Source organism: Muscardinus avellanarius, assembly GCF_963383645.1.
Source record: "Muscardinus avellanarius genome assembly, chromosome: 16".
In the NCBI taxonomy this organism is placed as follows: domain Eukaryota; kingdom Metazoa; phylum Chordata; class Mammalia; order Rodentia; family Gliridae; genus Muscardinus; species Muscardinus avellanarius.
The window spans coordinates 55,410,996-55,430,023 of record NC_137802.1 but is presented as its reverse complement, the minus strand read 5'-3'; the positions used below and the strand labels follow the sequence as shown (position 1 = coordinate 55,430,023).

At 54.1% G+C, this 19,028-nt stretch overlaps 1 protein-coding gene across 1 annotated transcript in view; it reads right to left on the bottom strand.

Moving 5' to 3' along the window:
* The window catches only part of WNT3 (Wnt family member 3), a gene marked incomplete at both ends in the record, with an annotated part of 41,491 nt that extends 23,108 nt beyond the window's left edge, over nt 1-18,383 (bottom strand). Inside the window, one exon of the mRNA XM_080714251.1 lies at nt 18,304-18,383. Coding sequence (XP_080570377.1) covers nt 18,304-18,383 — 80 coding nt within the window. The remainder of the gene's footprint in view (nt 1-18,303) is intronic.
* Between the last annotated feature and the right edge of the window lie 645 nt (nt 18,384-19,028).

Genomic DNA, 19,028 nt, shown 5'->3' with positions numbered 1-19,028 from the left:
ACCTGTAATCCCAGTACTTGGGAGGCTGAGGCAGGATCACAGGCTCGAGGCCAGCCTCAGCAACTTACAAAGACCCTATTTCAAAATAAAAATAAAAAAGGCTGGTGGTACAACTCAGAGGTGGAATGTCCCTGAGTTCAATCCCCAGCATTAAAAAAGACCCCAAACCAAAACACAACAAACAACAACAAAAATGAAATAAAATAAAATAAAAAGTCAACCCTGGGCAGGCATAGTGGTGCACACCTGTAATACCAATACCTGGCAGGCTGAGAAAAGGATTGCATGTTCAAGGCCAGCCTCAGTCACTCAGCTGGGGTAACTCAGTATCCTCAGTAACTAAGTAAACTTAGGATCCTCAATAACTTAACAAGACCCTGCTTCAAAATTTAAAAAGAAGCCAGGAGTGGTGGCACACACCTGTAATCCCAGTACTTGGGAGGCTGAGACAGGAGGATCACGGGTTCAAGGACAGCCTCAGCAAGTAGTGAGACACTCATCAACCAAGTGAGACTCTGTTTCAAAATAAAAATAAAATAAGGCTGGGGTATGTAGCCTGGTGGTAAAATGTCTGAGTTCAATCCCCAGCACACACACACAAAAAAAATATATATATATATATTTAAAAAGAATAGGGCTAGGGGTATGGCTTGGAGATAGAATGTCCTTGGGCTTATTTCCTAGTGCCAACAGAGAGGAGAGGAGAGGAGAGGAGAGGAGAGAGAGAGAGAGAGAGAGAGAGAAGAAGAAGAAGAAGAAGAAGAAGAAGAAGAAGAAGAAGAAGAAGAAGAAGAAGAGGAAGAAGAAGAAGAAGAAGGAGGAGGAGGAGGAGGAGGAGGAGGAGGAGGAGAAGAAGAAGAAGAAGAAGAAGAAGAAGGAGGAGAAGAAAGGAGGAAAGAAAGCCACAATGACAGGAGGCCATATGTAGGAGATCAATTCTATCAGTGGAGAGCACGGGGCAGGCTGTGTAGACATACTGGGAAGCCTCCAGCGTCCCCAGGTGCGAGGACCAGCTGGGCCTGCGCAGCCCCAGCCTCTGCCGGCCTCGCCAGAGGGGACTCTGTGCATGACTGGCCAGTTGGCTGACCTCATGGTTCATTCATTCTCCTCTGGGATGAGTATTTTGAACTGCATTGGCTTACCCCGGGTGATTAAAAAAGAAGTAGAAGGAATTGTAGCCTGGCTGCTGAGAAAAAGAAGACCACAAAGGACAAAATAAAAGATAAAAGGGACAGAAAAAAAATCTTCTAGATGGCATTCTCTAAATGGGTAAAAGTGGATGCCCCGGGGGAGAGAGGGCTCCCAGGTTAACTGCTTTTAGAAAACAGATTGAACAAATGAAAACAAGGTTTCCCCACCCTGGCCCCCAGCAGGCCCCTATGTGCTGCGAAGATTCCACCGGGCATGGTAAACACCACGAGGCCTCCAGGAGCAGGTGGCAATTTCTAAATTTATTTGACCCCAGAAACTTTTTTCAGCAGGATTCTGCAAGACTGATGTTGCAAGAAACATAACTTTTCAAGGTCCCGCTCTGGCCCCAGGGGTGTGCAGAAAAACCAAGGGGAGTGAGTAGAGGGGGGCTGGGAAGACATCACGGGGTGATGGCAACTCTGAGCTGGATTTTGAAAAATCCTGAGAAACTCATGGACAGGTGGAGGGGTGATGGAAAGAGATGGGGTCACTGGTTAGAAGACAGTTTGATACCATTTGTGAAGAGGGACATTCCCCAGTTACACACCTAAAACCCACAGCTCCATACCTAGGCAGTTACCTGCATGAACAACATTCCCTCAAGTGCACAGAGAGGCTCATGGACAGGAGACGGAATAGATAGACGATGTTCTAGTCTGTTGATGGACTATTATACAGCAGTGAAAATGAAGGGACTACAGCAAGATCCAACAACAGTGTGAAACTTAGAAATAAAATATAGAATCGGGCGTGCTGATGCACGCTTGTAACCCCAGTATTTGGGAGGCTGAGACTGGAGGATTGCAGATTCACGGCCAGCCTCAGCTACTTAGCGAGGCCTTCCACAACTTAGTGAGACCTTGTTTCAAACATAAAGAATAAAAAATAGGGTTAGGGGGGTGTAGCTTGGAGGTAGAATGCCCCTGGGTTCAGTCCCTGATATCACAAAAAGAAAGAGAGGAAGGGAGGGAGGGAGGGAGGGAGGAAAAGAAGGAAATACAAAGAAAGGAAAGCAGATCACAGTATACTGGATACAAGATGACTCTGTGTGTGTGTGTGTGTGTGTGTGTGTGTGTGTGTGTGTGTGTGTGCGTGCGTGTGTGTGTGTGTGTGCGTGCGTGCGTGTGTGTGTGTTTTACTGAAGATTGAATCCAGGGGCCTTCTACCTCCAAGCTACACCCCCAGCCCATCCTATTTTTTTTAATTAATTAATTTATTTATTTTTGGTGGTACTGGGGTTCCTGGAAGCCCTTCTACTTCCAGGCTACACTCCCAGACCTATTTTTATATTTTTTATTTGGAAACAGGGTCTCCTAAGCCAGCGCACGCGGCTGGCTTCGAACCTGCGCGATCCTCCTGTCTCTGCCTCCCAAGCGCGGGGATTACAAGCGTGCGCCACCACGCCCGGCTCTATTTTTTGTTTTTGGAATAGGGTCTTACAAGTTTGTTAAGGGTCTCACTAAATGGTTGAGGCTGGCTTTGAACCTGAGGTCCTCTTGTCTCAGCCTCCGAAATATTGGAATTACAGACATGGGCCACCATGCCCAGATACTCCACTTTTTTTTTCCGGGTCTGGGATGGAACCCAGGGGCATTCTACCTCCAAGCTACACCCCTTGCCATAATTTTTATTCTTTATTTTGAGACAATTTCTCACTAAGCTGCGGAGGGCCTAAGTAGCTGAGGCTCTCTGCGAACCATGATCCTCCGGTTTCAGCCTCCCGATGCTGGGATTACAAGTGCACCACCAAGCCCGGGCTGATACTCTACCTTTTTTTTTTTTTAATACTAAAAGATGTAGTGGTGTGCACCCTTGTAATCCCAGTGCTTGGGAGCATCACACACAGTGTGATGGTGCACCCTTGTAATCCCCGCGCTTGGGAGGCTGAGACAGGAGGATCGCACAGGTTCGAAGCCAGCCTCAGCTACTTAGTGAGGCTCTCAGCAACTTAGTGAGACCCTGTTTCCAAATTAAATATAAAATAAGTCTGGGAGTATAGCCCAGAGGTAGAAAAGCCCCTGGGTTCCACCCTCCATACCATGAAAATAAAGAAATGAATGAATAAATTAATGCTAAAAGATAGGCATAATGGAAAACATAGTGCAGAAATTCTTATCTGGGAAAACTATTGTTTTTATTTTTACTTATTTATTTATTTTGTGGTGCTGGGGGTGGAAACCAGGGGCTTTTTACCTCCGGGCTATACTCCCAGACCTATTTCCAAATAAAGTATATTATTTGGAAACAGGGTCTCACTAAGTTGCTGAGAGCCTCACTAAATAGCTGAGGCTGACTTTGAACCTGTGCGATCCTCCTGTCTCAGCCTCCCAAGCGCTGGGATTACAAGCGTGCGCCACCACACCTGGCTGGAAAACTATTATTTTAAAACAATGGATGGACTAGGAATGTAGCTCAGTGGTAGGATGCTTGCCTAGTATGTATGAGGGCCTGCGTTTGGTCCCCAGCATCAAAAATTAAAATAAAGTAATGGGTGCAGGGCACTGTGGCACATGCCTGTAACCCCGGTACTTGAGAGGCTGAGAGTTTAAGGCCAGCCGCAGCAACTTCAAAATAAATAAAAAGGGCTGGTTCAGAGGTAGAACTCCCCTGGGTTCAATCCCCAGGGCTGCACAATAAATGCATAAGTAAGTAAGTAAAGTAATGGAGTAGATGGGTAAATGTGTAAAACTCAGGATGTGGTCACATCTGGAGGGAGCTGGGTGGGGCTGGGGAGGAGCCCGGGGATAGAGGCAGGTGTTCTGGTTCTTCGGGGTGTGGGGAGGTCCTGGTTTTCATCTTGTTATTACATCCTACATATGGTGTGTTTACTCTCTTGTGTGTGTCAAGTATTATATAATAAAAATAGTTCTAATCAGCTTGCAGGAGAGCAGCTGGTGCCGGCACATGAGCCGCACCGCCAGCGCGCTGCCCTCTTCCCTGGGCCATTCATTCCTCTCTGTAGGTAGGACGCAGGCCCTGCGCCCATAGGACGGGGGGCACCGTGACCCAGGCTCCCAGGAGCCCCTGCCAGCCCTGCTCGCTGTTCTTAGCAGGGCCGAGATGGCCAGTGTCTCAGCCATTAACTAGAGCCGTATTAAACCTGCACAGACCCGTCCTCGCCACCCAGTAAAAATCCCCGAAGCCGCCACATCTGATTTACCCTTCGCTTCCCAAGAACCAGAGGCCTCTGCGAGTGTTTGGGCTGAACAGGACGCTAGAACACAGGTCAGGCGAGTGTCCCACTGAGTCCCAAGACTCCCACCTCATCTCTGTCTGCAGGTAGGGATTAATTTGGGGGCCCAGCCAGCGGGAAGCGTATGGCTTTCCTGAGAAGGGCCCTTCCATTTGGAAGGGATTCAGATCTGCCCACTGTGGGGAGGCCTGGCTGGGCCCCTGCTCTGCTTGCTTGAGTCAAGGACCTTCAAACGTCCTTGACTCTTCACCTTCTACGCCATCCCAGGGTATTATTTCACTAGATGCTTAAAATTGCCTTGAGATTGCCATTTTTAACCCCCTTTTTACAGAAAAAGAAATGGCAACTCAGGTGTTTTTAAGTAGCCACCTGAGTTCCAGGGCTCCCACAGGGCATGGCTGAGATTTATACTACAGCCCGAGCCTCCTGTCTCTCTGGAGGCGACACCGTGTCCCAGAACACACCACCGGGGAATCAAGGAGTGAGGGAGAGGCTGCCCCAGCGTCCCGGGTTTGGGGAGGAAGGAGCCTGGCGCGTGGGCCGCAAGGGGCAGGATGGCCGGGCTCCTGCGACATTCTGGGTGATGTGCGAGGCTCACCAGGAATATGGAGACGCCTTGCAGAACCCCTGCCTTCGAGAGCTGACCGCGAAGAGACAGCTAGGAAAACAAGAGAGGATGTGGCAGGTGCCAGGCGCTTTCTCTGGGGAGGAGGCCATGGGAATTCAGCCAGGGCGTGAATTAATTCTTGGCGTCCTTTCTCCCCAGCACCTGTCCTTAAGCACCCACCGTGTGCCCGTGCTCTGGGGGGGTAGGGTGGACAAGGGGTGACTGACGCCTGTCCTGCCAGTCAGTGAGGCAGAGACTCCCAGAGGGGCTGAGGTAAGGCGCAGCGTGAAAGAGGCGGCTCACTGCGCGGGAGAGAAAGAGGCAAATGATCCAGGGACATTAGACGGCTGCTGGGCGGGTGACTCACCGTGTGGACGCCAGACCCTGTCTGCCTCACCTGCGCTGTGTCCTTTAATCCTCAAACGAATCCTCGTGAGCCCCAATTTGCAGAGGGAACGACTGAGGCTCAGAGAGGCTAAGGCGCTCAGCTCCAAGGACAGAGGCGGAGCCGGAGGCTGCTGTGCCCCCAGCCTGCGCAGGAGCGCGAGCCCCTGGCAGGGAGTCAGGCAGGGCAAGATGGCGCAGGGTCCCCGGCCTGAGGAGCGGACAGCGTGTCACACCTGCAACCCAAATGCGCTTGTGATAAGCCCATCTGCTAAGCACACGGACCAAACACTCTGCCTTTTGAGACACAGTGGGTGAGACAAGACCCAAGAACCAAGTTTACCTTTTATTTTTTATTTTGGTACCGGGGCTTGAACCCAGGAGCAATCTATCTCCAAACTACACCTACAGCCCTTTTTACTGTTTATTTTGAACAAGGTCTCCCTAAGTTGCTGAGAGCCTCACTAAGTAGCTGAGGTTGGCCTTGAACCTGTGATCTTCCTGTGTCAGCCTCCCAAGGACTGTGATTACAGGTGTGTGCTACCATGCTTGGCGTACAAGATCCAAGTTTAACAAGAAGGGACCTGAAAGTAAGAGTGACCTCAAGCTGAGAGGGCACCGGCTACATTGCAGCCAAGGAGGTTGGCTTGCTAAGGTAGGGAGGGCTAAGCCCACCACCAAGGGGACCAAGCCTCCTTCCTACTCTGCGCAAGGCAGAGCTGGCTGAACCTGCTCTCCCATCCCGGTACCCAGGCCTGGCCAGGATGTGCACAGGGCCTGGTGGACTGCTAAACAAAGCTCACTCATCAAGAGCCCAAGAGTTTAAAATTTCTTGTCAGGTGAACAAAGTATAATACATTCTATATAGTACTTACAGAATATTGACCTTAGCCTTATGAGTTGTGTATTTTCATAAATGCATACACACACACACACACACACACACACACACACACACACACACACTAACTTTCAATAAAGAATTTAAAAACCAGAGTTGGAGCTGGGCGTGGTAGAGCACACTTGTAATCCTGGCATTTGGGAGGCTGAGACAGGAGGACCACAGTTTGTAGACAGCCTCAGCTACTTAGTGAGGCCCTTTGCAACTCAGTGAGACCCTGTTTCAAAATAAAGAATAAAATATAGGGCTGGGGGTGTAGCTCAGAGGTAGAATGTTCTTGGGTTTCATCCCTAGTATCTAACAAAACAAAACAAAAACATATTTAAAAAAAAAAAAAAACCAGAGTTGGGCGTGGTAGCACACACTTGTAATCCCAGTACTTGGGAGGCTGAGACAGAAGGATCACAGATATGGAGCCAGGGTGTGGTAACTTTGGGAGACCCTATTTCAAAATAAAATAAAAATAGGCCTGGGGTGATAGCTCAGGGATAGAAAGGTCTTTTGAGGTTGAGAGAGGGTGAAACAAGACCCAAGTTTACCTTTTTAACTTTTATTTTGGTACTGAGGCATGAACCCAGGGGCAGTCTACCTCCAAGGTATACTCCCAGCCCCTTTTACTATTTATTTTGAAACAAGGTCTTACTATTACTATTTTACTGTAAAGCCTTGGATTCTATGCACAGTGAAAAAACAAAAACAAAAACCAAACAACAATGTCAACAACAACAAAACAGTTTAAAAACCAGGGTTTGGGTGGTGGAGTGTTGGCCCAGCATGTGTGAGCCTGGGTTCACTCTCCATTACCGCAGAGTGAAAAGCTGTTGATGTCATGGGTTCACCTTTAAGGGCTGTGCCCAAGTCATGGATTCCATCCTTGGAGGTCTCTGGACTCTTTCTCCCTACGGAAATTTCAGTTAAGCTGGAGGGCTACCCAATCTGGTGGGGGGGGGGGCTTCTCTTTGCTGAAGTCACGGGGCCCAGCAGGGCGGTCTGCAGGGTGCTGCCCAGGAGCAGAGGGAGAAGCTCTGCGGGGCGGCTGGGGCAGCGGCGGCCCCTGGCCGCCCTCCTCTGCGCCTCCTCCAGGCCCTGGCGCTGTGGAGTGCTCTTGGGCCTGGCTCCCTCCGCTCTCCACTCCAACCCCAGCCTTGCAGGACGGGCCGCTGATTCTCACCATGAGCTCTGGGAGCCAGAGCAGCCCAGCTGGAGAGAAGCGAAGCTACCTGGATGCTCCCAGAGGACCGACAGCCTGGCAGCAAGGACACCAACAGCTACGGAGGAGGGGAAGGCCGCAGGGACCCTCTGTGATGGGAGCGGGGCGCAGGGGGGCCGAGTCATTGGCCAGGAACGAGAGCGATTCCTAGGCGGGAGTTTAGTGCCAACTTCAGGCTTAGAATGAATCAGATCATGGAGGAAGGAAAGACGGTGAGCCTCCCAAGACTAGGTTTTTGCAAACTTGGGGGAAATTGATGTTAAGGAAAGTGATCAGAATGCTCCTGACCTCCAGAGCCGGGCGTGGTAGCGCACGCTTGTAATCCCTGCGCTTGGGAGGCTGAGACAGGAGGATCTCACAGGTTCAAAGCCAGCCTCAGATACTTAGTGAGGCTCTCAGCAACTTAGTGAGACCGTTTTCAAATAAAGTATAAAATAGGTCTGGGAGTATAGCCCGGAGGTAGAAAGCCTCTGGGTTCCACCCCCAGTACCACCAAAAAAAAAAAAAAAATGCTCCTGACCTCCAAACTGGTCAGGGCCAAGTCCCTCATAGAGCAAAAAATGGTTTTTCTTGCTTTTTTTTCTTTTGTACTGGAAATCGAACCCTGGGACATCCTACCTCCAAGCTACACCTCCAGGCTCAGGCCTTTTTTATTTTGAAAACAGGGTCTTGCTAAGTTGCTGAGGCTAGCCTCCAGCCTGCGCTCCTCCTGTCTCAGCCTGCTGCAGTACTGGGGTTGCAGGTGTGCATGCACTGCCTCACCCAGCTTCTCTTTTGTTTTTAAATTTGCCTGCATCAAGCCTGCCTTTTTCCAGAAAGGATTTGACACAGCTGGCAGCAAACAAAGACAACAAATATTGATGGACGGATTGATTGATTGATTGATTGATTGTGGTTCTGGGAATTGTACCCAGGGGCATTCTACCTCCAAGCTATAGCTTCAGTCCTATTTTGTATTCTTTATTTTGAAACAGGGTCTCACTAAGTTGCAGAGGACCTCACTAGTTAGTGGAGGCTGGTGGTGAACCTGCGATCCTCCTGTCTCAGCCTCTCAAGTACTGGGATGACAAGCGTGCGCCACCACGCCCAGCTGACAGCAAATATTTGTTGAGGGCCCACTGTGTGTAGGCCAGGCACAGAGAACCCAGCAAGGCATGGTGCCTGCCTTCCGGGAGCTTATCATACAAAACAGCAACAAGCCGGGCGTGGCGGCGCACGCTTGTAATCCCCGCGCTTGGGAGGTAGAGACGGGAGGATCGCGCAGGTTCGAAGCCAGCCTCTGCTACTGAGTGAGGCTCTCAGCAACTTAGTGAGACCCTGTTTCCAAATAAAGTATAAAATAGGTCTGGGAGTATAGCCCAGAGGTAGAAGAGCCTCCGGGTTCCACCCCCAGTACTACCAAAAAACAAAACAAAACAAAACAACAACAACAACAAAAAAGTATCTATAAACCCAAATTAGCAGCCTTCAAGTTGAAGTTCAAGTACAATCTTGGCTCAAAATCATCTTCTGGAGCCGTGTGTGGTGGCATAGGCTTGTAATCCCAGTACTTGGGAGGCTGAGACAGGAGGATTGCAAGTTTATGGTCAGTTTCAGCTACTCAGTGAGGCTCTCTGCAACTTAGTGAGACTCTGTTTTAAAGTAAAGAAAAAACAAAAAGTACTGGGGGCATAGCTTGAAAGTAGAATGCTCCTGGCCCTGGGTTCTATCCCCAGTACCACAAAAACAAAATCTTTTGGGGAACAAGGTACTACATGAAAAAGCAAATTCTGACCCCAAATAAGAAGTCCATTTCTGAGCCTTTGAATGGTGGTGGAAAGAAAAAGGCTTTGAGCCCAGTAGGCACAGACTTGGGAGGTTCCCCCACCAGGTCCAGGCCTCCTGATGTGGCTCCTTGTAAAATGGGGAGAATTAGGTTCTAGATCTTGGCGTCTGTAGAGAGACCGGCACATAGTACATGGTCAATGAACATGTCGGCCTATTTCAGAATAGAGAAACAAGTCCTGCCATCTGGAATCTTAAAACTGAAGGCTTGGACAGCTAGGCTCAGTGTGAACCAATACACATGGACAAAAAAATCATAAGCAAAAAGCACCTGTCAATGGAGCTGGGCTGGGAAAAGAACCCACCAGGACTGAGACTGCAGAGGGCGCCTCACTTCTGGGCCGGCAGGGCTGCTGAGGTCAAGGGTCCCATTGCCTGGGGAGACCTCCCCCCCGGGGGGGTGCTCCACAGTTCAGGGTCGTTAAGGACCTGAGCCAAGCGGGGCCTGAGCCGAGTGGAGCCAACCGACCCCTGGTCAACCTGGGAACCAAGTTCTGCCGCCTTTCCAAGTCAGAGAGAAGGGGTACAAGAGTGAGTGAGCCCAGAGCTCAGTGTGCCAGTTGAAGTGGGATCTTGGGGTGCGGGTGGGGGCCACCGAAAGCTCACGAAAAGCACAACTGCTTTGGTAGGTATGGGCCAAAGTGTGGGGAGCCCCAGTACCAGATGGGAAGTGGGGAGCCATGGGAGGTTTTAGACCAGGGGAGTGACACCCTCAGAAATTCATGTTAGGAAGATAAGCAGGTCAAATGCTTGTTCAACCCTCACAAGCCCCTATTTGCATTCCTAACAGGCCCTGTGAGATTGGTTTTCTTTGCTGGCCCAGCTGGCTCTGAAAGATAAGTGGGGCTCTGTGCCCAGGGGCAGGTTTCACAAAAAGACCCTCCCACCAGACCTGGGCGCTGGGTCCTGTTGCTCCGCTCCTACCCCCCTCCCCAACACGCAGAATCCCCTGTTCAGTTCCCCCAGCTTCCCCAGTCCAGCTGGAGGGAAGGGTCTGGGCCCCTCTCTGGGTTTGCTGGCCTCACGCAGGTGGTTAGACCTCAGAGGGGCCCTTGAGCCTGCCAGTGTCCCCAGTGAGCCTCCGTCCTCTCCAGGGAACCGCAGGCACCTCCCTTCTTCCACCCTTTCTTTTGCCCCGGGCTGAAAACCTCAAGCTCAGAGGTGCCAAGGGTCCTGCTGGGCCTCCTCTCAGCGCCCTCTCTGGGCAGGGGCTGGCTCTGATTCCTCTATTTTTAGGAATACCCATGATCGTTAACTTCTCTGGAAAGAACTGACCCTTCTCAAATTCATGAAGATTATGCCATGGAAAGCTCTCAAAAGCCCTGCAGGCAAGGAGGATATGGTTTCTTTGTTTGTTTGTTTGTTGCAGTACTGGGGGTGGAACCCAGGGCATTCTACCTCCAAGCTACACCCCCAGCCCTATTTTTTATTCTTTATTTTGAAACAGGATCTCGCTGAATTGCAAAGGGCCTCACTAAGTAGCTGAGGCTGTCTGCAAACCACCATCCTCCTGTTTCAGCCTCCCGAATGCTGGGATTACAAGCGTGCGCCACCAAGCCGGGCAAAGGAGGATATATTCTTACAGTCCATTGTGCAGAAGATAAAGCTGAGGCCCAGGGAAGTTACAGAGTCATCCACAGTCTCACGAGTGTTTGAGTGTAAAGTTTAGTGGTCCACACCCATCCCCTCGACGTGAGAGCAGCCTTCCGTGACCCCACTGCCACCAGGCAGAGTAGCTAAGTGGCTCAGCCACAGAACCCAGCCCTAGGGATTATTTTCAGGTGAAAGTTCTTGGCCAGCAGTTTGTCCAACCCCACTATTTACTGAAGCCCAGGGCAGCTGGGCCCTGCCTGACATCACATTTTGACTGACGGCAGAGCCGGGTCTCGGGTCTCCTGACTCCCTCCCTGGAAACCTCCACCTCTTGGGCTGCCCCTTCTCGTTCCCCGAGCACTCTTCTGGGTCTCCATCCTTCCTCTAGAGGCATGGGTGTGCCTGACATTTCTGGAATTTACCCCACACACATAATGAGGCCATTTTGAGAAGACCTGCCTCAGGGGGAACCAGAGAGCTGTCTCGTGTCCCCATCCTGACCCCTGCCAATTCCTCCTGCTGGACTAACCAAACTGCAAACAGATAAATTGATGCTGCTGGGGCCTCAGCGACCCCAGCCCTGCCCGCCCCACACCTTCCCAGCCTCAGGAACCAGCAGGGAAGCGTCGGGGCTTCGAAGCCCAGTGCAGGTGGCCAGGGATGGGGTGTGGCCGCCTGGTCAGGGTAGCCAGAGGAAACGCACAGACGTGTTCTGGTTTTAGCCAGTTGCATGGTGGTTTAACATGGGGCAGGAGAGGTCCTTTCCTCCCAGCAGAAGGCTGAGCCTGCCTGGAGGACCTGTGGGGATCTGAGAGGGCCATTCTGCTCAGACACAAGAGGCTGCCTAATGCCCAAGACTTGAGATTCACCCCTGATGTCCAGCCCCCCTCGGTCCACTAAGCAACAGTAAAGGCACAGCCTGGAAGGGCGACACACAGAGGACTGAGCACCGAGGGAAAGAGGAGGGAAGCCACAGGCAGGAGATTCTAGAAACCCTTGCCAGGCCGGTTAGCTGTTCACCTGCCCAGAGCGGGGCGGAGACCCAGCAATCCTTCCCAGCATCCTGCTCTCCAGCTCAGCTCCACTGCGGACCGCCCGGGGTGGGGGGGATGAGGAGCCTCTGGCCTCCTCACCCCCCCCCCCGGCCCCCGTTCCATCCCAGAGGCTGCTCCTCGCTCTGGCAGGCCTCACGCTCAGAACAGGGGATTCCCTCCCTGGCAGTGGGAGAAGGAGGGACCCAGCTTGGGGCTGGGGTAGTACTGGGACCCAAGCCTGGTGGGGAGGAGGTGGAAGTCTCTCCCTGCTGCAGCCCCACGCATACCTCCACCCCCCAAAGAATGTAATTAAGCAGCAGGCCTCTGCCAGGAGCCAAGCTTTCTGCCTTCCGTCTATAAATCACCTTCTGAATCATCCTTCAGCTCCTGCAGCAGCAGCTTGGGCTCCGGCTGCTCCAGCAGCCCGGGTGCCACTCCCCCGGGAGCTGCCCTCCCCGCCCTCTTGGCCCAGCCCAAGGGGGCTCTCTGGTCTCACCGGAGTGACAGTGGCTGCAAGAGTCTGGCAGTCTCTGGGGTGGGGAGGAGGAGCGGGGAGGCTCCAGTACTGTCTCTCCCCTGCCCTGCTCCTCCTGGGCTGGTGAGGGCTGAGGTTAAGTTAGCTTGACCTGGCTCCTTCAACTTCAGAATAAAGCTACAGGCTTGTGGTCACCAGCGCCAAGCATTGTGGGGCAAGCTGGGTCTGGAGATTAGGAGAAAACAGGTGGGTGGGCTTGATCCGGGAGGGCTCCCTGAAGGAGGCAAGTCTGGACCCAGGCCTTATATTCGATAATAGTTCGTGGATGGGGCGGTGAAAATAGCTCAAAGGTGCCAGGCGTGGTGGCGCACGCTTGTAATCCCCGCGCTTGGGAGGCAGAGACAGGAGGATCACGCTGGTTCGGAGCCAGCCTCGCTGGCTTAAGAGACCCTGTTTCCAAATAAAAAAATATAAAATAGGTCTGGGAGTGTAGCCCGGAGGTAGAAGGGCTTCCAGGAACCCCAGTACCACACACACACACACACACACACACACACACACACACACACACACAAAATAGCTCAAAGGTCTATAGTACTTCTTCTATGCCCGACATCATGGTAAGAGCTCTGCTCGGATTCATTCATTTAATGTCTACCACAACTCTGCGGGGGAGAGGCAATCAGTGGGCTCACTTTCCAGGTGGGGAAACTGAGGTTATCTTGCCCTATCTTACCCAGGCAGGATATGATACAGTTAGATGTGACCGTGGACAGCCCTGCTGCAGAGCTTTGTGTTTGGGGTCCAGGTCTGGCAGTGCCAGCAATCTGGCTTGGCATAGTGGAGCAGCGGCTTTGGGGTTTAGGTCAGAGGGGGCTGCAGAGATAAAGGGGTGCAGGAAGGCAGGCTCTGAGCATGTGCTGTGGAGGCCCAAGCTTCACAGGGGTGAGCCAAGTGTCTACAATGGCCTGGAGACTCCAAAAGGCCAAAGGGACCCTCTTTCCTTGCGGTCAAGGCAAAGGAGGCTCAGAGGGAGCTAGGGGCTTGAAGAGCAGAGACTGGTCCTAGGTCACACAGCCAGGAAGCTCTGACAGAGGCCTCTCAGCATCACTGCTGGCTCACAGACACCAGGTGTAGGTGTCACGCCAGGGTGGCCCCGGCCTTTGAACAGGGCATTAGGCATACCTTCTCTCTCTTCCCAGTCAGGGGTGGAGAGCCTTTCCCTTCTCCGCAGCTTTGGAAGGAACCTGCCTCCCATCAGGGTGTTGGGGAAACATCCTCATGGACTCCTGGCTCACCACATTCCCAGGCCAGAAAATCCAGCCTTTCTCAGGAAGTTTTCCCTGGAAGGTTCTGCTGGCTGCATCCTCCTCTGAAAAGTCACCTTTCCCACCTGGTCCTCAGGCTCCCTGTGTCCTCCCCAGACCAAGGAGAGACCGCTTCCAGGTCCAGAAAAAAACCCAGAGACGTGGCTCCTTCCTCTGCCCGCGTTTCGATCACCTTCTCAGTTCTACATCTGCTGAGAACCTGGAGTGTCAGGGAGACGCCTATCGATGAGGGCTGGGAGAGCTTTGAGGATTTCCACCCGGGGCCCCCTCCGGCCCCCTGGGTCTGCACCCTTGGCAGTGCCTGAGCGTGCACCAGATGCCAGAGGGTGTGGGTGCTGGGGGTCTCCTGGGTCTGCCATCAGGACAGCTGTAGTAAGTAGTGCCAAAGGACCTGGCCCCAGGACCAGCCTCTGCCTCCCGTGACCCCCCCCAGGAGGTCTTCCCATGGGTGGGATTAATTCCCGGTCACACATCCCAGACCAGAGCCCCTTTGCTCCCTGAGTAGAGATGGGGTGCTACTCAGGGTTAGTGGCTCAGACTCCACCTTGTGCTCACCCCTTGGCCCCTCAGCTGCTGCTAAAATGCTCTGAGATTCTGAGATAATGTTCCCTGATGACTGCCCCGTCCGTCTGCTGTACCCCTTAAAGCAGGTTCTTCTAAGGACATGGCTCCTGGTATTATTATAATGTCTGACCTGTTTTGTTGGTTTTTTTTCTTAAAAAAAAAAAAAAAAGCAAATATGATCCCAACAAAGTACCAACAGGTCAGCCCTGGATTTTGCTCCCTCTGGACCCCAAAGCCCCACCCATTGTGGAGGGGGGTGGACAGTGAACCCACTTCCCCCCAGGGCAGAGGCTGTCCTGGAAGGGAGACCACCTGCTGAAGCCTGACCATCGATCTGGTATCTGCCTGTCTGTCTGTCTGTCTGTCTGTCTGTCTGTCTGTGGGATCAACAGCCTCCAGCCAGCCCCAGCCCAGCCAGCTGTAATTCCTGCCTGTTACAAGTGTTAACACCTGGCCTGCGGCCTTCCTCTCCACAGTCCCCAGGGGCCTCCCTGGGCCCGGCCCACTGACCCCCACGGGGTTTGACTGAACATGTTCACAGGCCTCTGAGAGGCAGGCAGCGGTGGGAATGGGTGGGAGAGGCAGCAGGACATCTGAAACATGGGGAAACTGAGGCAGGGCCTTGGGCAAGTGCTTGAATGGGGGGATGGGTCCGGGGGGAGGGTGGAAGGAGAACTCAGGCGTGTGCATTTCTCAGATCACTGTCCGTGTCCTTGGCCATCATCCATGCCACGGGGCAGAGCCTCCTGGTGTCCTGGGTGCAAGGCAGGGAAACAGGCAGGCAAGGGGTGTGAGTGGCACTCGGGGTGCCTGGGTGAACTGCTGAGATGCCCGCCAGCCCTCGCTCTGGAGCGCAGCAGTGCTGAGGCTGGGTCCTCGTGAAATAGGCTCCTTTTTCCCCAAAAGAGACAAACCTCTCCCCTGGAAGCTCTCTGGGACTGACAAGGAGAATTCTAGAAGTGGAGGCTGCTGTTACCACCTGGCTGGAGGCCCTGGTTCCCCAGAAGCATCTGTCCTAGGCTCAGGCAGCCCTCCCTCCTCCCAAGGGTGGGGCCTGCATGTGGGGGTCTTCCTTGAGGGTGGCACGGACAGAGACCCCAGTTAAATGATTACCCCATGAGTCCCTCTTGGGGAACGGGTGCGCTGGGTGGGGCCCAAGAGGACAATCCTCAGTGGGCCTGAATTCTAGGTAGACTAGACTCTGCCTGCCTGGGGGCAGAGTGGGATATGGAATCTGAGGCCCATCCATTGTCCAGTCCCAGCCTGAGAAAGTGACTCATCCACTACCCCAGTTCCAAGACCAAAGAGGAACAACTTTCACTGCTGAGATCAGGGCCAGTGACCACAGTCCTCCAGCAGGCAGGGCAGGCTGGTGCTGAAGAAGGCTCCCCCATGGGGGTCCGGGTCAGCTGAACCCTGCAGCCACCTTGTGGGACCTTGGCTTCCTGCTGGACCTTCCCTCCAGGGCCACAGGTGCCCACCAAGCACCCAGCTCAGGCGTCACTGCACCCCCAGGCCAGATGCCTGCAAGCATGTCCACAGACATGCGGTCCGGAGCCTAGCCACGTCTCTGGCACTTGGGGACAGAATCACAGGTGAACCTACATGCGGCCCTCAATAGCTGGGGACACTCGGCTCAGTCTCGTACTTTAAAACACAATCAGGTCATGGCCATGGGCACGGATATCACACAAAGGCATTCTTGGGGCTTCCCCCTCATTCTGTTGTGAAGGCATGCGCGCACACACACACTCACAAATATCACACAAGCCCGGTCACGACTACAGTCATGCACCGCGTCACAAGCAGAAACAGGTACTGACCTCTACACGGGCAATGATACTTCTAGACTTCTCTTTCTGTGTCACGCACATCACAGAAGCAGCCAGCTGCTGACACTTCCTGCAGAGACCCATCACACCCTGGCACAGGCTGTGGATCCCCCAGTAACACCCGCACGATTCCCCGAGCACAGGTGTCCATGAATCCTCCCCCACACGGAGGCAGGCTCTAGTGTACAGACACACCTCTCGGAACACACACTCTTACACACATAAGCAATGACAAGCACTTGGGAACACCTGAACCTGCCCACCCGACATCTCACAGACACACAGACATACACACACAGACACATACACATCCCCCCTCTCAGACAAAGCAGCATCCCTGTCCCCCTGACTAGGACCAGTATCTCACCTCCCAGGTTTCCCCAACATTCCTACCTATCGGGTAGGTCCTATCTAGACCCTCCCCAGACGCCAGCACACAAGGCCTCGCCACCACCCCATTATCACCGCCCTGGAACGTGTGTCCTCCAGGCCATAGGCCAGGGAGCCTCCTCTCTCTCCTCCTCAGTCCCCGCCACCTCTGGGGCTTCATGTCTTCTCTTGCTAACCTTCCCCATGCCCCCCAGAAGGCCCAGAACAGCATGGCCTTGGCCCAGGATGAAAAGAGAGTCAAGGAAGGCCGGCAAGACAGCCTTCCTTGGGACTGGTGGGCCCTGCCTTGGACGCTCTGGCTGTCCCCACCGCCCAGGGGCTTCTTTATGTACAGGAGGCCTCGGGCCAGCCCACGGCCACAGGGAAGGATGGAATGGGCAGAAAAAAGACTGTCTTTTGGGGTGTTCGTGCTAAGATCCTCCTAACAGAGACCCCTGGCCATGTCCCACTCTTGCCCTCTTTCTCTCTCCCAGGAACCCCAAACACCCACATGTGAAATCTGCTGCCCCAAACAACTGGATGAAGATTCAGGGTGTGGCCCCCAAATCTTGCTGGCTGCACTCCCGGCTAAGGCTCAGGGCTCAGGGCGGCGGGGGCATGCGGGCAGCACTGCACCCTGCTGGTACTTCTCTGGACTTCCACCCCAGGGGCCACAACCCCCTTCTGACTCCCAGATCCCAAATTCCTCCTCCTTGTCTCCCACCCCCTACATCCAGGAGGGGAAGATTCTTTAATTAAAGTTTTCCGGAATGCAGGGGGCTGGAGACTAGGGAGAGGCGGGGTGTAATTTAGAGAACTGGTTTTAGTGTGTCTTCCCCGTTGGCCCCTGGGACCTGCAGAGGGTGGGGTGGGGGCACAGCGATGGGGCCGCTTGGGAAACAAGGGGACTCCCCAGAGCTGGGGCTCCCAAAGGGCTGTTTATTCCCCAGTCGGTCCCTCCCAACACGCACAGCCCCCCAAACCCTGCACCGGGTTTCCGAGCCTTATTTACTGAAATGTCTTTTGTATCCATTTCTCGGGGACAGAATTCTGCTTTCTCCTTCCCTTCCTCCTCGGTCCTCAGTTCTCCAAAAGGAACGAAGGTGACATGGAGAATCGGGTTTTTGGTCAAAGAACAACAAGCCCACCCCTCCCAAACAGCCACATATCCAGGGAGGCCCCCCTTTTGCTAGGATGGACAAGCAAGACATGAATACAACCAAATTCAACGGCACCTCGGAGCAGCACAATCCATATTCACTTCGGAGGCTCAAAATTAATCTAGTGCAGAGTGGGGAACAGCTGACGAAAGCCCCCCACCCCCTGGCCCCGGGGGGTCCCTTTGAGAAGCTTTGGGGGTCTGAAATATGAAGGGAAATGGAGGTATTGTGGGGGAAATCTCTGGACCGAGGCGCTGCGGAGGTGAAACAGGATGATTCTGTCCACGAAGACCCCAAAATGGAGAAGAGGAGTGATTGGGCCCCAGGGACAGCGCCGGATTCCCAGAAACCCAACTGCAGCTAATGGAGGTTCTTCGGGGACCCCCAGATGGGGATGCGTGGAGGCTTAGGATCATAAATAAGAGACCTTCTTCCCAGACTGGGAAAGTCCTCCGGCCTGGGAGGCGGGGACGGGGAAAATGGTGATTATCAGAGAAGCCAGGAGTTGGATTCTGAAGGCGACACCAGCAGAAAAATCCAGGAGGGGTGGGCGGCTGGGGGGCCCCGGCCAGCGGCCCCCACCTCCCCCGGGCGCGGCGGGGAGATCGGGCCGCGGGCAGACGAGAGGCGAGTCTTACCACCAAATTGGGTAGCCGGCGAGGACCCTGGTGCCACCGAGGAGGAGGCCGAGGAGCAGCCCGAGCAGGTGGGGCTCCATTAGAAGCGGCGCCGAGGAGGAAGTTTGCCCGCGACCATGAAGAGGGGGAGCGACGCCCCCAATAGTTGGAACAAAGTCCACTTGAGGTTGGAAATGACTTTCGGGCTTGTCAGAAGCGCACCTCCACCCGCAGCCGCCCCCCTCCCGAGCCCAGCGCGGAGCAGCCGGGTTTGAGGATGTCAGCGAGCAGCCAATCAGCGCCCGCGGCCTAAGGTAAGGGATGAGTCTGTAGTTCAGCCTGTCAATCACGCGCCCCTCCCGCCCGGCCCACAACTCGGGCTCCGGGAAAGGGCATCGCCCAGCAAACTTGAGCGGAGCCCGCGCCCCGGACCCGCGGGGGCCTCGGGGGGCCCGGCACGCCCGGCTCGCCCGCCAGCCTGCGGGCGCTGGGGCTCTGGCCCGGCTTTCGCGTGGGGACCGCGCTGGCATGGGCGTTCGTGGGTGGCTCCTTGGCTGTCCGGGTCCGCGGTCCCTGGGGGCTGGGCCCGTGAGGAAGGGATTGTAGAAAGCACAGGGATGTTTCCAGCAGCCCTTGGGCCGTCGGGACCAGGGGCTGGGGGATGCACACCCTCCTGGCCCCCGGCCTCCCAGCTCGCGGCCGGCGGAGGTCGCTTCCCGGGCGCTCGGGCGGCAGGCGAGGAGCCC